The sequence below is a fragment of the Lathyrus oleraceus genome, chromosome 7 (assembly GCF_024323335.1).
Source record: "Lathyrus oleraceus cultivar Zhongwan6 chromosome 7, CAAS_Psat_ZW6_1.0, whole genome shotgun sequence".
NCBI classification, from domain to species: domain Eukaryota; kingdom Viridiplantae; phylum Streptophyta; class Magnoliopsida; order Fabales; family Fabaceae; genus Lathyrus; species Lathyrus oleraceus.
In genome coordinates, this window is record NC_066585.1 from 47,173,004 (window position 1) to 47,191,720 (window position 18,717).

Below are 18,717 nucleotides of genomic sequence, written 5' to 3' on the forward strand. Positions count from 1 at the left end.
CCTAGGAGTACCTATGACACTTTGGGTGCTAACACCTTCCCTCTATGTAACCAACCCCTTTACCTGTAATCTCTGACATTTTATTAGTTTTGATTTGGAAACTTCTTACTTTTGGGTTTTGTTCGTACTTTTCCCTTTTCCCTTGGAAACAATAAAGGTGCGGTGGCGACTCTTGTTATTTGATCTCTAGCTTATCCATAGCTTGATGATCATGAATTTACTGCTACAATATGCTATGAATATTTTGAAAGAAACAGGTTTGTTGAATGCTAAACCAATTGATACTCCTAAGGATCCAAGTGTCAAACTACTACCAAATCAGGGGGAGCCTCTATCTGAGTCAGAAAGGTATAGGAGATTGGTTGAAAAGTTTAATTATCTCACAGTCACTCGTCCAGACATTTCTTTTGTCGTTAGTATGGTAAGTCAGTTCTTAAATTCCCCTTGTCACGAACACATGGATGTTGTTATCCGGATTCTGAGATACATCAAATGTGCTCCAGGAAAAGGTCTAGTGTATGAAAATAAAGGGCATACTCAGATAGTTGGATACTCTGATGTTGATTGGGCAGGGTCACCCATTGATAGACGATCCGCTTATGGGTATTGTGTACTTGTTGGAGGAAACCTTATATCTTGGAAAAGTAAGAAACAAAACATAGTTGTAAGATCAAGCGTCGAGGCAGAGTATAGGGCCATGGCAATGGCAACATGTGAGTTTATTTGGTTAAAATAGTTGCTCATAGAACTTCAAATTGAAGAAGCAAGACCAAAGGCACTTATTTGTGATAATCAAGTTGCACTGCACATTGCTTAAAATTCAGTCTTCCATGAGAAGACCAGGCGTATTGAGATAGATTGTCACTTTGTCAGAGAGAAAATTGAGTCAGGTGACATCGTCATAAACTTTGTCAGCTCTAATGATCAATTGGAAGACATGTTTATAAAATCCCTACGAAGCCCCCAAAACTGATTATATATGTAACAAACTTGGTGCATTTGACTTATATGCTCAAGCTTGAGAGGGAGTGTTGATATTTGTAAATATAGTGTTAAGAATATTTGTATATCGAATAGTCCCGCATCAAATATATCATGTAATTAGTTGTAATCTCTCTATATATAATAAAGTCTCTGTAATGATTTTCAAAACACGCGATTTATTCAAATGTATCTTAGTCTCTTGTATTTCAACATTATAAAAATCCACCCCGCGGGTTACTTAAGGTATATTCTATGATTTTTACTTTTTACTACACTCATCTTGAATTCTGAAATGATTTGGGCGTTAGAATGCCAACCTTGCAGATACACCCCCACACCACTATATCGAAGATCAGCACCACCTATTTAGGATTCCTCACCATCAGCATACCCCCCCCCCCCAATCAGGTTCTAGAGCAGATTAGTGACATTGTCTATTTAAAATGACTCATAATTCATGAAAGTTCGATGAAGGGGCCGTCATAGATCCAAACCCAATTTTTTCCATAATCACCGAGAAATAAAGGCAGTTACCTCTAGGATAGCATCGAGAATCGTCAACTAACCTCCAATTTCATGTTGCCTCATTTATCCTTCATCAATGAGATCCAGATTATAACAACTTTCAACGTAGATCTGAAATCGGAGTACTTCCTTGTAAGGCGAAGAATCTCTGAGTGGTAAAAAAAATATTGTATAGTATCAGTAGCCCAAGATTGCGATGGAGTAAACGGAGTTTTGAATGTAGAGTTACTGTCGACGATAATGATTACCATCGCATATCACACAATGCACTATCGCGATGAGAATTGTTAGGTATTATAATTTATTCTACAAACTTTAATCATTACATTGAGATCTAAAACATCATCAAATTCGACGATGATCTATCGTTAAGACACCTCTTCTAGATGAAAAATTGATACCAAGTCAAGAAATGAAGATCGAATTTAACTAAGGCTTTCGAGGGACGGGGAAATATGAAGAATCTTGAGTAAAACTACTGATGGTCTGAACTGCCTCCATCACCAGTGAAAATGCTTACAAGGTACCTCATATAAGATGGATTCCCTGTAGTATCTTTCTAATCTAGCGTAGTCAAACTATTAAATGTCTGCTGACCGGATCTAAACACATGTGATAGTAGAGATTCTTTTCCCTTCAGCAACTCGATAGCTCACTCTCACAAAGTAGAAAAGATCGACTTGCAAAAGGAAACACCAATACATTGTCGTTATCATTGGAGGAACATCCCAAGAATACCTCCCATCTAAGGGAACAATGGAAAGAAGAACCATAAATATGTTGGCCGTCCATAAAAATGATATAGGTACATCAATGAAAATATATGGCTGCCCAGTGATGGGGCTCCAGGCTCAGAGAAATATGGGTCATGAACGAGGAATTTTATGGTCATACGAAGGTTCAAACCGGCAGACAGGAAATAGTTTAATAGTCCATTCATGGGAGTACGTTGAATTAATGATATTTATGGGAGAAGGGAATAATGTTTGGTCCATCAGCTTGTGATTCCTTGAAGTTCTATGCAAGTTCAGTTACAATTGCATTCTTATAAAACCTTTCGTTGCCTCATGGATACGCTAACCTCACTGATCTATCCTAAAATCGAATGCAATAATCTTCAAAGATATTCGGTCGAAACCAATGCCGATCTCAAAAAAGTCTGGAGGATTATGGAGAGAGATGTCTACCTCGGGATAAAGGAACGGAAAAATGCCCCTTCCCCAACCGCTCAGAAGGGACAACCCCGAGCAATGCTAAATATGTTCGATCATATCCAAAGACACTGGTCACCCCGTATCAGCCAAAAATTAAAGGTACACATATAAAATCTGTGAAGGAAAGGCGCCTCGACCAGACGGATGAAAAGAACATCGTGTTAGCCAACACACGGTTAGTTGAGGAATACATGAAGGAAAGGGAGCACACAACACCCTTATAAATCTTTTGACAAACTATTTATTTTATAAAGATTTTGCATATTTTCAATAATTAATCTGTTAACTATGAGACACTGCGACCAAAAAGGGTCTTGTAATCCCATTCAAGATGGAATAGGCTATTATTCTAAGGCATATTCCACACTTGGCGAACACGCTTAACTGGTGCACCCCCTCTTCAAAACTAACCACTTCAAGAGTGTAGACTGTAGAGCTCAAACTTTTCCACCCCAAACCAAGTCAACTCTGGGGGTAGGGACAAGAACCTTACCTTTGGACGAGGACAGTTCCTAGCAACGCTAAAGAACCATACTAACTCTTCCCAATTAGAGCTAGTAATGACGAAAATCCGATTGGGACTACAAATTTTGACGAACACAATTGACATCATCCGTCCATGAGGCAAACAAATTTTAAATTGTAGAAACAAAGAGTAAGCCCATGTGCAATAATACCTCGCTATTAAATCTAAGGTGAGGAGACTAGCACCTGATAAGGTGGAATAAACGACCATAAAGAAGAAACAAATATATTTCAAGTAAACAAAGCTAAATAAAAATTCCAAGTATTAAGGTAAAAGTGTATTTAAATATTGTTGTCTGGTCGAAGCATGAAAATTGACCAACATTATAGAGAAAAGAAAAAGAAATACAAAGGAGAATAAGACCAGGCCTCCCTTCCCTGAGAGGATGCGCTCTGGTCCTCTGCAGAAACCCCCTCTAGAGCAACTTTGAAAGGGTCAAATACTTCAATAGGGATAAGAATGTTATGACAGAACTCATTAGCCAGATCTTTTGCCCGTTTGAGATCCTATTACACAGTTTTCTAAAGAGACCCATGGAATTTCTCCTTCAAATTAGCCAACCCACTTCACACACTTACGCTACTTTTCCCCTACACTTTCTCTCTTTCAAACCAAAAAATTCTCTGCAACCCTAAACCTTATTCTTCATCATCATCATGGCTCAATCTCAACAACAAGCTCAAGAACAACAATAAGATACTTAAGAATAATAATCGAATCAACAACAAGAACAGAGGAAAGAAGGAATTTATGAACTTACTCTTTCTACTTCAGTCACGTAGTTAGAAGTTCTTTTTGAACTGCGTGTGGATTTTGATCATCTCAAAGCAAATGGGTTTGATCTCACAGAAGGAGTTAAATCTCAAAACTGGGAAGTGTTCTTTGATCGTCTAAAAGGACATGTTTATCCTGAGATAGTGAAGCAATTCTTGATTTTTTACAACTACAAAATTACTTTGTTTATGTTAGGGCACAAGATTACCATCTCTGAGAAATATATAGCAAAGCTTATTAACCATGATGGTTCTGGGAAGAGATTCTTTGATATGCATGCTAAGAAGGAAATATTGGATACTATTATTGAAGTTATTCTCCAAGATGGAAAGAACTCATCTAATTCCAAGAATCTGGACAATAATCTTTCAGTTTGGTTCAAGATTCTTCTAGGCTACATTCATCGCATGCCTTCAATAAACTCTTATGATTACATCAACACTGATCAGAAACACATGTTGTACTATATTTCATCTAGAATTAATATGAAATTACCTTCTATACTTTTCAAGTATTTGAGTGAGTTGGTCATAGAAATAAGAGATGGGTCTCCAAAGTCTAAAAAGTGAATACATATGGGAAGATTGATTTATGATATTATTTTTTAGGGCAAGTTACTTCAAACGTTGATGGAAGTAGGTTAACAAAGGAAGTGGAAGTTGATGTTCGAAAGACCTTCAATGGAAGGAATCTTAAGAATATGTCATTGATCACTGCTTTCATTGACCCTTTAGAAACTATGGACAAGAATATGGTTGCTTCCAGAAGAATTCCAATTACTGACTATCATATCTTCACTAAGGAAGATCCTCCAAAACTTTTGGAATCCTACATTGGTGATTCTCTATAATCAGGTTTAACTTCAGTTGCGTATTCATTTGATGAACTTTCAGATCATGCTTTTGATGTTTACTCACTCAAGATAAATAGGAAGTCAAAGTCAACTGGTGATGGACCTTCTGGAACAGCGAGGCCCTCGGCCAAGATTACCAGAACTTCTGACATCTTGAGAAATTCAATGGGACCAGAAGCAGAAGCTGATGTTTCTGAGAATGCTAGGTCTGCTGAAGTAACTACTCCTCTGACCAGACCTCGTGGTAAGTCTCCTATGACTGAGACTTCTTTCAATTCTGCTTGATCTGCTTTTACTATTTCATCTACTCATCTTTAACCAATTCCACCAATATCACTCTCCATCCATTTTGGAACCATATCAACTCCCATTTCAAAACAACCAAGTATATCTATTACAATTACCACCCCTAAACCAACTATTTTTGTAACAATTCTAATACAAATTCTAATTATATATGAATCAACCATCACTATTATTGTTCCAATTATTTCTAAAACAAGTACAACTACTACCCTAGTAACCATTATGACCAATCCACCACAAATACCTAAAATTCTTCTCTCTCAAATCTTGAATCCAAATGAAAACACCACACCTGAATAAACCCCCACTATAACAACATAACAACCATCTGAACCTACACCACTACCAACTACTGAACCAATCCCCACTGACCCTCAACCAAATCAACTAGAAGACTCCTAATCCGATTCAATATTTTCCACACCCTCTTCATTCACACTCATTGTCCCTTAAATGCATGCCTTTCCAAAAGACACGCCAAGACCAATATCTCCACCCCCAACCAAACCAAATAGATGAACCAGTCATTGATACTTTCATGGAAAGTATCAGAAATGATGAACCATCATCCCCTAATTCTTATGACCAACCCATAAATATCTCATCTGATACTGAGATAGAATCTGAACTTGAACCTCAAACCATCACTGGCCCTGAGGAGATTGATGATTTAGTTCGGCAGTTCGAATCAGAAGCAAATAAGTGTCTAAACTCAGTGGTACAAGATTGCACATATTGTGTCAATCCTGCCCAGAGTGATGATGTTTGGGCTGATTTCAAAAGATGGATGAACTCACGCTCCTGGGAGCTAAAAGGAATCTGTTATACAGTTGCTCAGAGAAGATTTCATGACAAGCTTTCTGAGGTTATAGAGCCTCTTTTGGAAATATTTACACCAAGATCTCATCTAGGAGCTCTTCCTCCTCTAGAAATTATTGTCCCAGAATTTCTCACTTCTGAAGTAGAAGTTGATGTTGTGGTCAGTCTCTTCCTATATCTGAAATAACAATTGTATCTGGAACAAAACCAATTGTGGATGATGAAGACTTTGGTACTGAACTCATTCCCTTGGTGTTAAAGACTCTGTAAGAGCTGAAGAATGAGAATCAAGTTGTTAGATCTCGCCTGGACAAGCAGGATGAAATGTTCAAGGAACAGACTGAAACTAACACCAAGATTGAAGAGATGCTTCAAGCCATTATGTCCAAATTTCCACCCCCATCTTAGAAACCTTTTTTTAACTTGTTTCTTTGTTGTTTTTCTTTTATCTTTCTTGCTTTCATTTATGTATTTTTTTCTGCGTTCTGAATGATATGAGGTTTTTGTTGTGTCTTTGCTTTGTCTTTATCTTTATGTTTTTTTATTGATGACAAAGGGGGAGAAGAGTGGACACGATTTTGATATAATTATTTCCCTTCTGAATTCCAAACATTTGATTATGAGACTTTTATTTTCTGACTCTGATCATTAATCTGGGAACTTTGAATAAGTTCACCATTATTGTTAACTTTTTCAATCAAGCTAACCAGGGGTTCAGAAATTCTAGAACTCTATAATCAGAAAAGCGTTAACCAGACATATATGGTATTTAAACTAAGTTCTAAGTAAAACGAGTTTCCAACAAGACTTTGATACAAGAAATTGAGAATTTATAATCAAGTTCTGATACAAGTTCAAACGAGCCCTTGACAAGATAGTCTTCTAATAACCAGACTTTCTGATACTTGAAATCAAGAAAGATCAGAAGATATTTTAACCAATCTTCCTCGTTCAGGGAAGTTATATCTTTCATGATGATTGAAATATTTTACGTGTTAAAATTATTTTAAATCTTAAACTCAGGGGGAGATTGCAAATCTAACTCTGAATTTTTGAGTTGAGAAATAATTTTAATAGCATAAGATTCAGGGAGAGCTTACAAACCTCACTCTGATGTTTTTATGTAATTAAATCAAGTAAATATTGTTCATCAAAATGTGTTGTTTTGTTATCACCAAAAAGGAGGAGATTGTAAGAGCAAAATGTGGTTCTGCATCTAGCCTTATACTTTGATGATAATAATACATAGACTTTTAGAGAACAATTTTGTACCCTAATCATTTTGTTTAGTGTGCAGATTTCTTATACAAGTCTAACTCTGACTAAATGATGTATGACGTCATCAAATTCTAAATCTAATGCACTCTGACTCTGAGATATGTGTTTACGAGTTGATCAAGCTCTTGATTCAGTACTCAACGCATCTGACATCTACTTATCTAAGACTTTGTTACTTTCAAGCTTCTGAAGAAAATTCGCTTTGAATCCCTATGCTTAAAAGAACTATGATATGTGTCACCAGACTCTGAATACCAAGTTCCGAGGAACTGGATCAAGACTCTGAACACCTAATTTCTGAAGATTCTCTCAACCAGATTCTTACTTTTCTCTTATGCATGCTTTATCACCTATCTTTCAGAAGCCTCTGAATATTGAAGATAATATCAAAAGGTTATACGTAATAAAAATAATACACTGTACAAGATCAAATATTCCTTCCACTACACTGATTTTATGGGTTAAGGATTGTATTATTGTACCATTTGTCTCCCATTTTCACAAGACATTATGCAAGGATACAACTGCATTTGGGTATTCAAATTCTACCCTCTAACGGATCTCTACATTGCCTATATAAAGAAGACTTGGAAGAATTAAAAAAGTGTTACACATTCTAAGAGATTATCATATACGTGAACAGTGCACTTTGAAATACTTTGAGAGAAAAGAAACACACACACAACAAACTTTTGTTCATACTTTTCATTGAATATCTTTTGTGTGAAATACTTGTTATTCATTTGTGTATTCTGCTTTCTTAGAAGCATTTTGTAAACATATTTTGTATTTCAATCTGTTTGATTGTATTTTCCTTGAGTGACTAGGGTTTAGTCAGTATACTCAAGAAGACATTGGTAGTTGGTCTTTGTGTTGTAATCAAGTTTGATTATATTAGATTAAGTCCTTGTTGATAAGGCGAAATCACCTTGGCGGATGGACTGGAGGTAGTTTTGTTAATAACGAACAAGGATAAAAATAACTATTTCATTATTTTTGTTCTATATTTTATGTTTGTTGGGTTGGGTAGAAAAAGATTTTGTTTTTAGAAACCCAATTCAACCCCATTTTCTTGCGTTTCTCATCAACTTCACCTTTTGCACCAGAAAAACTACTTGAAGTAGTTTGGAACACTTAAACACTTATCCATGTTGTTTTGAAAAATGCATCAAATCCAAAAGGAACAACACCTCGGCATAACGGTCTGCAATAGTAGCAGTAGATATCTCTTGATGCCGCTTCTTCTCCGCCTCAAGGGAAGATTTCAACTCAGAAATCCATGTGGCTAAGGTGGAAAGAGAGCCATGGATCTTCGCCTCTTCTTGAAAAGCCTCGTCACAACTAACTTTACCCTTTCCATGAGATAGTATCTTAGGAAATTCTTGGTCTTCATGTTTAATATGCAATTGTTAGAGTTTAACCGCATGTTGTGCCTCATGAATTCCTTGAAGATGAACTTCAGGTAGGTTGTATATCCTATTTCATTATTGGACTTTACAATCATGTATTCCGTGTATACCTCGAGCATGTCACATATATAGTATTTAAAGACCTTGTTCATTATTCTCTAGTTCGAGGCTCTTGCATTATTAATACCTAAAGACATTACTTTGTAGACAAAGTTCCTCGTGTGAGTCATGAATAATGTGTTGCTTATTTCATTGGGGTCCATTAGAATCTATTCGTAACCGAAATGCACATCCATGAAGGATAAAAGTTTCAAACCCAATGAGTTATACATCAACTTGTTAGTATTGGGTAAGGGGTAAGCGCCTTCGAGGAATACTTGATTAAGATCCGAGTAATTGACAAACATGTACCACTTGTTGTTACATTTTTACTAGCACGACATTTTATAGCCATGTGTGCACTTTACTTCGAAAATAAACCTTAATTTCAAGAGGTCCTCGATGAACCTCTTTGTTGTCTCCCCCTTCTCTAGCGAGTGCTTTCGACGGTGTTCGTCCATGCAGGGGACGTTCCCTTGAAAATCCAAGGAGTGACATGAAATCTTAGGGTCTATGATATACATTTATTCAAGGGATATGACAAAAATATTGGCATTGACCGTCCGAAACTTGGTAAGTTGATCTTGCACAATCTTGGCCAAGTTAACCTATATCCTAATAACATTTATAATGTCTTTGCTCTTAGCAAAATTGATGAATTCTCTATTAGGATTTAGTCGATCAACTTTTTTTTTTTCTCTCAAAAGAGAGTATTTCATCATCATTTTCTTCATATCTAAGGGAATGCTTTTCTATATGGGAGTTTAGTTTAAGTAGTTACTTGTCGATATTCGGTCGTCCCACATTCCCTCGATGCTTGATATTATGGCAACAAGGCTAAAAACAAGTGTGAGATACTTCTAGGTATGTTTCAATCATGACTACTTTATTTGCATCATTGTAAAACTTTAATTTGGGGTGGATGGTTGATGACATGGCGCACACCTCCGCTATCGTCAATCTTTCAAACTTGATCCCAAACAAAACTTGCAACTCCACATACCCCTAAGACTTGGTATCTTCGCATACTTGATGTCACAAAAACATTATTAGTTCATTAACACCCGGGAGACATCAATCCTACTCAAGCACAGAAGAAATGGAAATCAAACCTCTAGAACAACTTGGGGGATGATGACCAAGAGTGTGAAGTAGAGAAGTAATGGGTTCAAAGAGACTCATATTGATTTTGTCAATATGGTCAATAACATAATGGTCCATATATTGGCATGTTATGCTCATTACTGCATCATCAGTAAAGTATGGAGGGACATTCTCAATTCATCTCTCATTATTTGTATCAAATTTTAAATTTTGACAATTTTTAAAATGATTTTAAGCTTGAGGATCTCTGAAACTATTGGAAGATTGATTGAGAATTTTACTAAATATAGATTAATTTGCTCATTGGTTCACTTGTGAAAATTGCATAATCCCAAACAAATAATGCTCACTACATACAACATGTTTATAGATAAGTAAGTAATCCCAAAAAAAATGAATGGTCTGAGGAAATAGTTCACTGGTATACCAGTGTGCCCACAATTGTCTCTTTCTAATATGACACTGTCTTAGGCACTGGTCCTATGGAATAAATGTCGAAACCAAAAAAAATTCAAACTATGTAAACTGAATGTTGTGTCCACTTCTAGATACTTCTACTAGCTAACAAGTTTGTGAACAATGAGGGACAGAGGAGTGTTCGAACACGTGAATTGTTTGACAGTATAATCAACGAGAATTTGTAGCATTAAATAAGGCATCTTTTAATACTTACACAATCAGGCTCATTGCTTTGTAACCATCCAAAATCCTGACACATTTTCAAAATGAAAGGTTTCAAAATTTCATTTACCAAATTTAACTGTTATAGGCAGCTCACAAGCCTCACAGACAAAGCGAATGCGAGGAACAAGTGTTATTTCATTCTTACGTAGAGCTGACAACTCCGCCCTTTGATGCATCATCCACCATCCATATTAATTAGACGTTTGTCCGCATTGCACGCCACATGCAAATGATTTTAACCGCTCTGAGTGACTTGAGTATTAAAGTGCTAATGTTACATATCAAATCCTTTATGCACCGCACCAGAAGCTCAAATCCACCGCAGATAAGCATTGTCTCATCGTTTCATCGGTTGTTTCTAGTCCTAACCTGAACATAAACGAAACAGCATCGTGATTTTAATAAAAACTACAAAGGTCAATAATCAACTTGATACATGTTTGAACATAAATTTGATGAAATTATGGTGCCTTCATCCTGGCTTGGAATCAATAATCAGATCAGATCAAGTTGATATACAATACGGCATCGTGATTTTAATAAAAACTGCACTTACGAAGGCAAAGGTAAAGGTCTATAATCAACTAGATACATGTTTGAAAGATGAATTTGACGAAATTATGGCGGTGCCTCCTTTGTGACTTTGTCAAATGCTAAACTCATTGTCAATTCAAACACGCACTTTATATTTCATTACTTACATGAACCTATGAAACAATAAACAGATCAGACCAGGTTGATATACATTGGAAAGTTTCAAGTTCATAGTATGTTGTTCGGCGATGAGATTATCGACTTGGTTAAGAAATCTTCATGTTAAACAACTCATGACATACATACAAAAACATACAAAGAAATGCTTGATATTGTAATCAGCTAACTGTGGCACCAAGCAGGTGCAAATTCAGGAAACTTAAATAATTTGAAAAAATAATAATGGTTAATCATCTTGTTCTTGTTCAGAACGTGGAACAGATACAATTCAAATTCAAATGAAATAAATGTCAACAACTTTACTTTGTTTTCATTCACTTCCTTTTGGTAAAGGGGAAGAAGAGGAGTTAATGTTCTCATTATCGGTCTCGCTTTGAGACGATAACCTAACTTCTGCTTGGTTCTCAGACGACGCTCGAGTCTGCGTATTATCAATCTGTCTCACATTTTCAATCATCTTCACAACTTCCGACATCTTAGGTCTCTGATCAGGCATTCTTACCACACACGACATCGCTATCTGCAACATCTCAACCATCTCTTCTTCTATATTTGGATATCTCATCAACTCTAAGTCAAATACTTCGGCCGTCCACTCCTCTCGCACGACAGAATGAACCCATCTCACCAAGTGGACAAACTCATCACCACCGGTTGTGTGGATAGGTGATTTCCCAGTTAGAAGCTCTAGTAACACCACGCCGAAGCTGTAAACATCTGAAGGTTGCGCTGCTTTCCTCGTGTCAGTAACTTCGGGTGCCCGGTAACCGGCTGCTCGTGAGATTGGTAGGGCGAGGGACGTTGATATCGATGCTAGACCAAGATCAGATACACAGCCGTATTGCTTAGTATTGAGAAAGATATTCGAAGACTTGATGTTTCCATGTACAAGTTTACCGCTATTCTCAACATGGGTGCGAGCGATCCCTCTTGCTGCACCTAAAGCGATTCTCAACCGAGTATCCCAATCTAAAGGCACCTTCTCTTCTCCTCTTTTCCCTGAAATTCTCAGAAAAACATTACCATTTTATCTATAACATAGAAGAACAAACGAGTACAAATTTTTTTATATACATTTGATTCAAGCATAGTAAACATATGAAATTGCAATTGGTTAGGTACATACCATGCAACAAAGAAGAGACACTCCCTTGACTGTAGTAATCATATACCATCAGTTTCTCGTCTTTCGAATAATAATAAGCTTTCAGCTCAACCACATTCTCATGTTTTAGGCTTCCAACAATCTCCATGTATTGCTCAAAGTCCTTCTTTCCAAAGGCTACCTCCTTCAATCGCTTCACAACAACGGCAGTCGCGTCCTCAAGAATCGCCTTGTAGGCGGTACCAAAAGTTCCCTTTCCTAACACCTCAGCGGAAGCTCTCAACAAATCTTCTAAATCAAAGGCATAATTACATCCCTCGAAGAAGGACAGTTTATTATTAGCATCCATGTTCCTCGAAACTGCCTTTTCCGGAGACATTTTTCCCTTATTCGATGACTTTCCAACAAATGCATCATCATCATAATCATCTTCATCCTTTTTTCTAGCACAACAGCACACAAACATCAAAAAACCAAATGCCACAAGCCCAAGAAAACTACCAACAACAATAATTCCAAGCAGCGCCGCTTCACTCAGCCTCCCACGTTTCCCCGAGGTCGAAGACCTAACATAAACCGGCGAAGGCACGGGCGGAACAACACTATAATTTCCAAGAGTTACGTTATTCCCGACAAACGCCGATTCAGGAAACCTCCATAATGATCTCGGCACAGTGCCATGTAAATTATTGTTAGACAAATTCAGCATCTGCAACCTCGACAAATTCAGATCAGGAATATCCCCAGAAAGATGATTATTCGCAAGGTTCAAACCAGAAAGTTGAGTCAAATTAGAAAGTGAAAAAGGAATAGTCCCATTAAATCTGTTACTAGACAAATTAACAACAGTAAGATTCCTCCAAGCTGAAAAATCAGGCAAAGAACCAGACAAATTATTGAACTGAAGATAAAGAAAAGACAAGTTTTTCAAATTAGAAAAATCAGAAGGAAAAAACCCAGTTATGAAATTGGATCTTAGACTCAGAATTTGAAGCTCTGAAAGATTGCTAATAGTACCAGGTGGAATATTTCCATGAAACCCAACACCCGGTAAACGAATCGCTATAACTCTAGACCTATCTTGATTACAAGTTACACCAGTCCAATTATCACAAACAGAGAAACTCTCATTCCAATTCAATGTCCTTGAAGGTGGAAACTTGTTCACAAAATCAAGCAAAACCTCTTTATCTTCAACAGGTTCACAATTTCCTTTCCACAAACACAATAAGCATATAACAAAACACGAAACATGAAGAAACTTCATGTTTTTTCACTTCAAGTTCTAGAACAAATAATCAGCTTCTGCAATAAGCTTAATGCTGCATAGATTGAAATGAAATTACAAGAATGTTAGTATATAATAAAGTGTAAAAAAGTGAAATTTCCCGCTTGTGAAAATCGAAATGAAAGAGACAAAAAGGAAAAAAGAGAAAATTCAAATTGTTATTATTCCAAGAACGTTGTCTATGAAAGGAGAAACTGACACTGAGAAAATTGCTGCATAAAAGAATGAGCTTTTTGCAGTGCTAGTGTTTCTTTTCTACTACAAGTAAGTTTAGGTTAAAATTAAAAAAGAATTAAAAAAAGCGCGTTTGAATTTGAGCTTTTTGGTGTTAATCGAGGAAATTCAAATTTTGTATGAAGAAAAGTGAAGTTAAAAGCAAAGTACTGGTACTTACTTTGGTTGTTGGTAGATCTGAAATAAAGAATGTAGAGATGAAAAAGAAGAGAAAAGTGGGTTTTTATGGTGGTGGTGAGTTTTAACAACGGTTGTTTAAGTTAACGGTATTATTTGTGTTGTGAGAGATGGAAATGGAGTAGTAGTGGCAATGTGTGAATGAGTAATACTAATAATGAGGAAATAACGGTGAAAGTTGGAACGGAAAACCGCTATTTTTTTGTTGAATCATGGGAATGGTGGAGATGGTGATGTGGTACATGTGGGGTCATGTGTTAGTTCTTTGGCTTTCATACTTAAATGTCTTGTTTGGATTCACATGGACTATTGTTTCTTGATTTACCCTTAAATTTGTATGGATACATTTAAATATATATTCTTTTATTTTTTTTAAAAAATTATAATAATATTAATTTTCAAATAGGATTAAATATGTTTGACGTCCTCGCAAATATTCTAAATTTTGTCTTTAATTCATCTAAATATTTTCTTTAAATAATTGTCTTCTTAAATTTTTTCGTCCATAAAATCGGTCTCTCATGTTAAAATGACTTAACCGTTGTATATTTGAAAAATCAAATGGAATATTTTGTGACAAGTGGCATAATGACCTGAATTGTTTATCTAAATAGTGATTTTATTAAAGAAATATGGACATAAATTATAATTTCTTTGTATGTTCTTCTTCGTATCTTCTTGTTCTCCTATTGCTTCTTTACTGCAGCTGTGAGCAACCATCGAATCTCCTTATTCACTACAAGTCGTTTTGAAATCCTACTCCAATGTCATTTTTCCCAAGGCGTAGAAAATCAGGTTCTTCGCATTACACAATTTGAGCAACTATACAAGTAGAATGTGTGCTTGTAATACTCGTTTAATATCAAGCTCTCCCAAGAACAATCAGTAATATACCACTTTATATTTGTTCTTCAAATGACATCCATCTAAGCCAACAAATGGTTTGCATGCTTTTGTTAAAGTATTTTTTATCCCATCAAAACATATATAGCACCTTTCAAATTTTGGTTGCAACCCTGGAGTTGGACTATTAATGTTGATCTTGAAAGTGTTTCATGGTGAAATCCTCCTCAATTCGGCACCATATGACCAAAGCAAGTTGTATAGTTTGCTAGAATTTCTTTCTACAATTTGTCTAACCAACTGCCTTGCCTTAAAAGCTATACAACTTAGGATTTTAGTTTCATACCTAAGTCTCACATCTGCTACCACCTCATTTAATTTCATTTTTCTATTATTCTTCAACCCATCAACAATAACCTTTGCAACCCACTTTGTTTTGGCACTTTTGTTGAAAAAATGTCTGTCACGCTTGGGCTTATGAAACCAAGTCTTTATCATAAATGTTATGGTGGTTAAAACTCTATTGCATAAGACAATATAGTTACATGTTTTTTTCCTTATATACTATCATACACCTATTAGCATCATTTTTTCAAATCTCACTTCCCTGCCAATCAACATATTATGCTCTAGTATAACTTTCTTAAACTGTTTTAGTGAAGAAAACTTCATTTCAACCTTGAAAGTAAAATGCTTACTAAGGGCATCATCTTCTTTAAATCTAATTACATTAGACCTATCATCACAACTATCAACATTTGTCCCGCTCAAGTTCATAAGTTATGTATTCTTCTTCAATTACATGTTCCTTACTCATCTCTTTGTAATAAATATGTTATTGGGTGGTTCACTTGGGTTTTCACCATCTTTAGTTTCACCATCAACTCCTCCATTCAAACCTTCATCTACCATTTCATCTCCATCTTCATCCACACCTTCATCAAACCATTTCATCTTCTCCTCCTCATTATCATCAAAATGCAACCCTTCACATATTCACCTTCAGATTCACTAGACTTATCAACCTTTTCTTCATATTTCTTCCCCTTGCCTTTTTCTCTAACCTTTTCCATAAATGTGATCTCTCTTGTAACTGATTTTGGCTTAGTGAATATCTCAACTTCACAATTATTTTCAAATGCAACATCGTTAACTTACTAGCATTTCTATCATCCTTAAAAGGTTTTAAATTTTCTTCTAAGCTACCACCATCATGTTTCCACCACATTTTCACAGCCCCGACATCAAACTCAATATCAATCTCTTTGATTAAGTCACATGCATTAAAATATGACTAATAATATGGATCTTGACCATTATATGTATACATTTCCCCACCCTAATATCTTAAGTTAGGGTCTTTTACAAAACAACTCTTGGTGTAGAACACTATCTTAAATTTACCCGTGGATTGCACAATAATTTAACTTAGAGTCAAAAAAATAGAAATTAGGTCAAATACAGTATGTAGTAAAAAAAAGAATAACCATGCATACGAAGTATAACCCAGAACATACGACATTCAGTAACAACACAAGTAACAAGATGGGACCACAACCCTTGAATAAACGAAGTGACAAAGTGACAAACCTTGAAGGGTCCACACGTTGAAAGATTCAAAATAATGGGACCACAAGTTTGAAACTTCAAAGGGACCACCGGACCACAAAAACGAATAGAGAGGGACCACGAGAACGCACGCATGGAAGAGGAGAAAACGAGTTCTTGGGTTTTGATTTGTATTTTGTAAAGTGATATAGGGATTTTGACTTTCAAGTGTTTTTATTCAACAAAGTATCAACATCCACGTTGGAAAATAATGAATAAATTAATCCACGTTTACAAATGAAATCAGTTCCACGTAACCCACCATTAGTGAAAACTAACGGGAGGGACCACATTTATGGATGAGAAAGTTTATAAGGATCATTGTTTGAAGAAAAATATTATAGGAACTAAAAACGAAATTTAAATTATTTATAAAGACCAAAAATTTATTTAAAAAAAAACTAAAGTCAATTTCATAAAATCCATAAACTAACTTAATTAATAGGTATTTAAAGATATCATACTAGAGAGACGGATTCAAACTCACCCAAAAACATCTCACGTATTCATCATAAAAAATTAAAATCTTAGTCATAGACTATTAGACAAAAAAAAATCATAAATCATACCTCAATTAGAATAATTAGAATAATTAAAAGATTGAATATCAACATTAATATCCGAACTTTGTTATTATCACTTTGTTTGTTAATAAATTAAAACAAAAAATTTTAAAAAAAGTAAATGGGCTCATAATATACTTTAATTCTACCATTAAAGATAAAGTTAAAGATCTTTTGAAAAGAAAATTTAAATAAATGCTATGTTACTAGTGTTAGAAATTTAGTTTTTTTCTTTTAAGTAATTTGAAATTTGTGTTTCCCAAATATTGTTTGTCAGCATTTTTAATTATGTTGTTAAAGTTTTGTAAGGATCAATAGTTATGATAAAGACATTAAAAAAATTTGCTCACAAGAACTAAAAATAGTGATAGAAAATTAGTGGAACTATAACTTTTAATCTTTTTTATATAATTTTAAAATAAAATTTAAAATAATTATAAAGATTAATGATTTATTAAACCCCTTAAAAATAATAAAGCACAACACTTTCATTAAGAGTACGTTTGAATTAAAGTTTTATAATTTGATTTTGTCAATTTGTTTAGACGTTGGAAATGTGTTTTCTTTTGCATGTGAATCACGTTAGGATAAATTTGATTAAATGCATATTTAACAAAATAAAATTTGGTTGCAAATATCAATTAGAAATGCTTTTAATTGTATATTTAAAGAAAAACTAAACAACTAAATGTATGTTTGGTTAACTTTTAGAAGAGAAAAAAATAATTTTAGAAGTTAAGAATTATTTTTGAAATGATTTTGAGGTGTTTGATTCTTCTAAAGTAGAATTGGTTTTGTATATAGAATTGATTCTACTTGAAATTATAATGTATAGTGTTAGTTTAAACGTGATTTTTACATTAAAATTTATTGTTCAATTCACTTTTACATAAATTTATAAATTTATCGAAACATAATCTTCAATTCACTTTTAGCTAAAAATAATTTTATAGGATTAGTTCACATTCAAAATATTTTTTGTTGTTGTTGCCACACACGCTAAAAAAATATCCAAAGATTGTAACACAAGAACAAAATAGAAAATTTGAGCATTTTGTTTTTTTATATCAAAAGAAGATAGCAAATTAAGATAATCAAAGACATCTAAGCTATTGTAGGTAGTAACACCAATTTAATCCTACTTAAAAAACATTTGAAATATCATTATAAATGAAAGAAGAATACAAAGAATTTGTAGCATTAGATCAAAATCGTAGTAGGAGCTTATACAAAATAAACAGTATATTATTTAAAAGATACTTAACCGTAAATTATTAAGGAAAACTAGGTGAAGAGAAAAAGAGTGTAATAATCCTAAAAGATACTTAACATAATCTATATCCTCAAGATCAGGGTTGTCAAAATCGAGGTTTTATCTTAACTAGTTTTGTCTAGGTAAAATCGAAAGTAAAATTGTAGAGTTTATCTCATATTAAATTTATATACACGACATACTATTTCACAATCATTTAAAATTTAAAATATATATAATATTGTTAATGCATCAATAATTTAAAATTTTACCGTAATTATAAAACAAAAATATACTAAATCACAATAATAAAGGATACTATTTCACTTGTTCATCTTTAAATGGTGAATCTAAGGCA

General features: G+C 34.6%; 1 protein-coding gene across 2 annotated transcripts; it reads right to left on the bottom strand.

Annotated features, from left to right (window-relative positions):
• Positions 1–10,654: 10,654 nt before the first annotated feature.
• LOC127103409 (probable inactive receptor kinase At4g23740) lies at positions 10,655–14,361 on the bottom strand. 2 transcript variants are annotated; one of them, XM_051040673.1, is made up of 4 exons: positions 14,077–14,361; positions 12,416–13,716; positions 11,593–12,288; positions 10,655–10,944 (listed from the first exon to the last, which is right to left on the bottom strand). In XM_051040673.1, exons 2-3 carry the CDS (start codon positions 13,659–13,661, stop codon positions 11,600–11,602), a joined length of 1,935 nt encoding a protein of 644 aa, XP_050896630.1. In that variant the 5' UTR covers positions 13,662–13,716; positions 14,077–14,361; the 3' UTR covers positions 10,655–10,944; positions 11,593–11,599. The 2 variants fall into 2 exon arrangements, with proteins under 2 accessions (XP_050896630.1, XP_050896629.1); XM_051040672.1 differs by lacking the exon at positions 10,655–10,944 and having other exon boundaries at positions 11,423–12,288.
• Between the last annotated feature and the right edge of the window lie 4,356 nt (positions 14,362–18,717).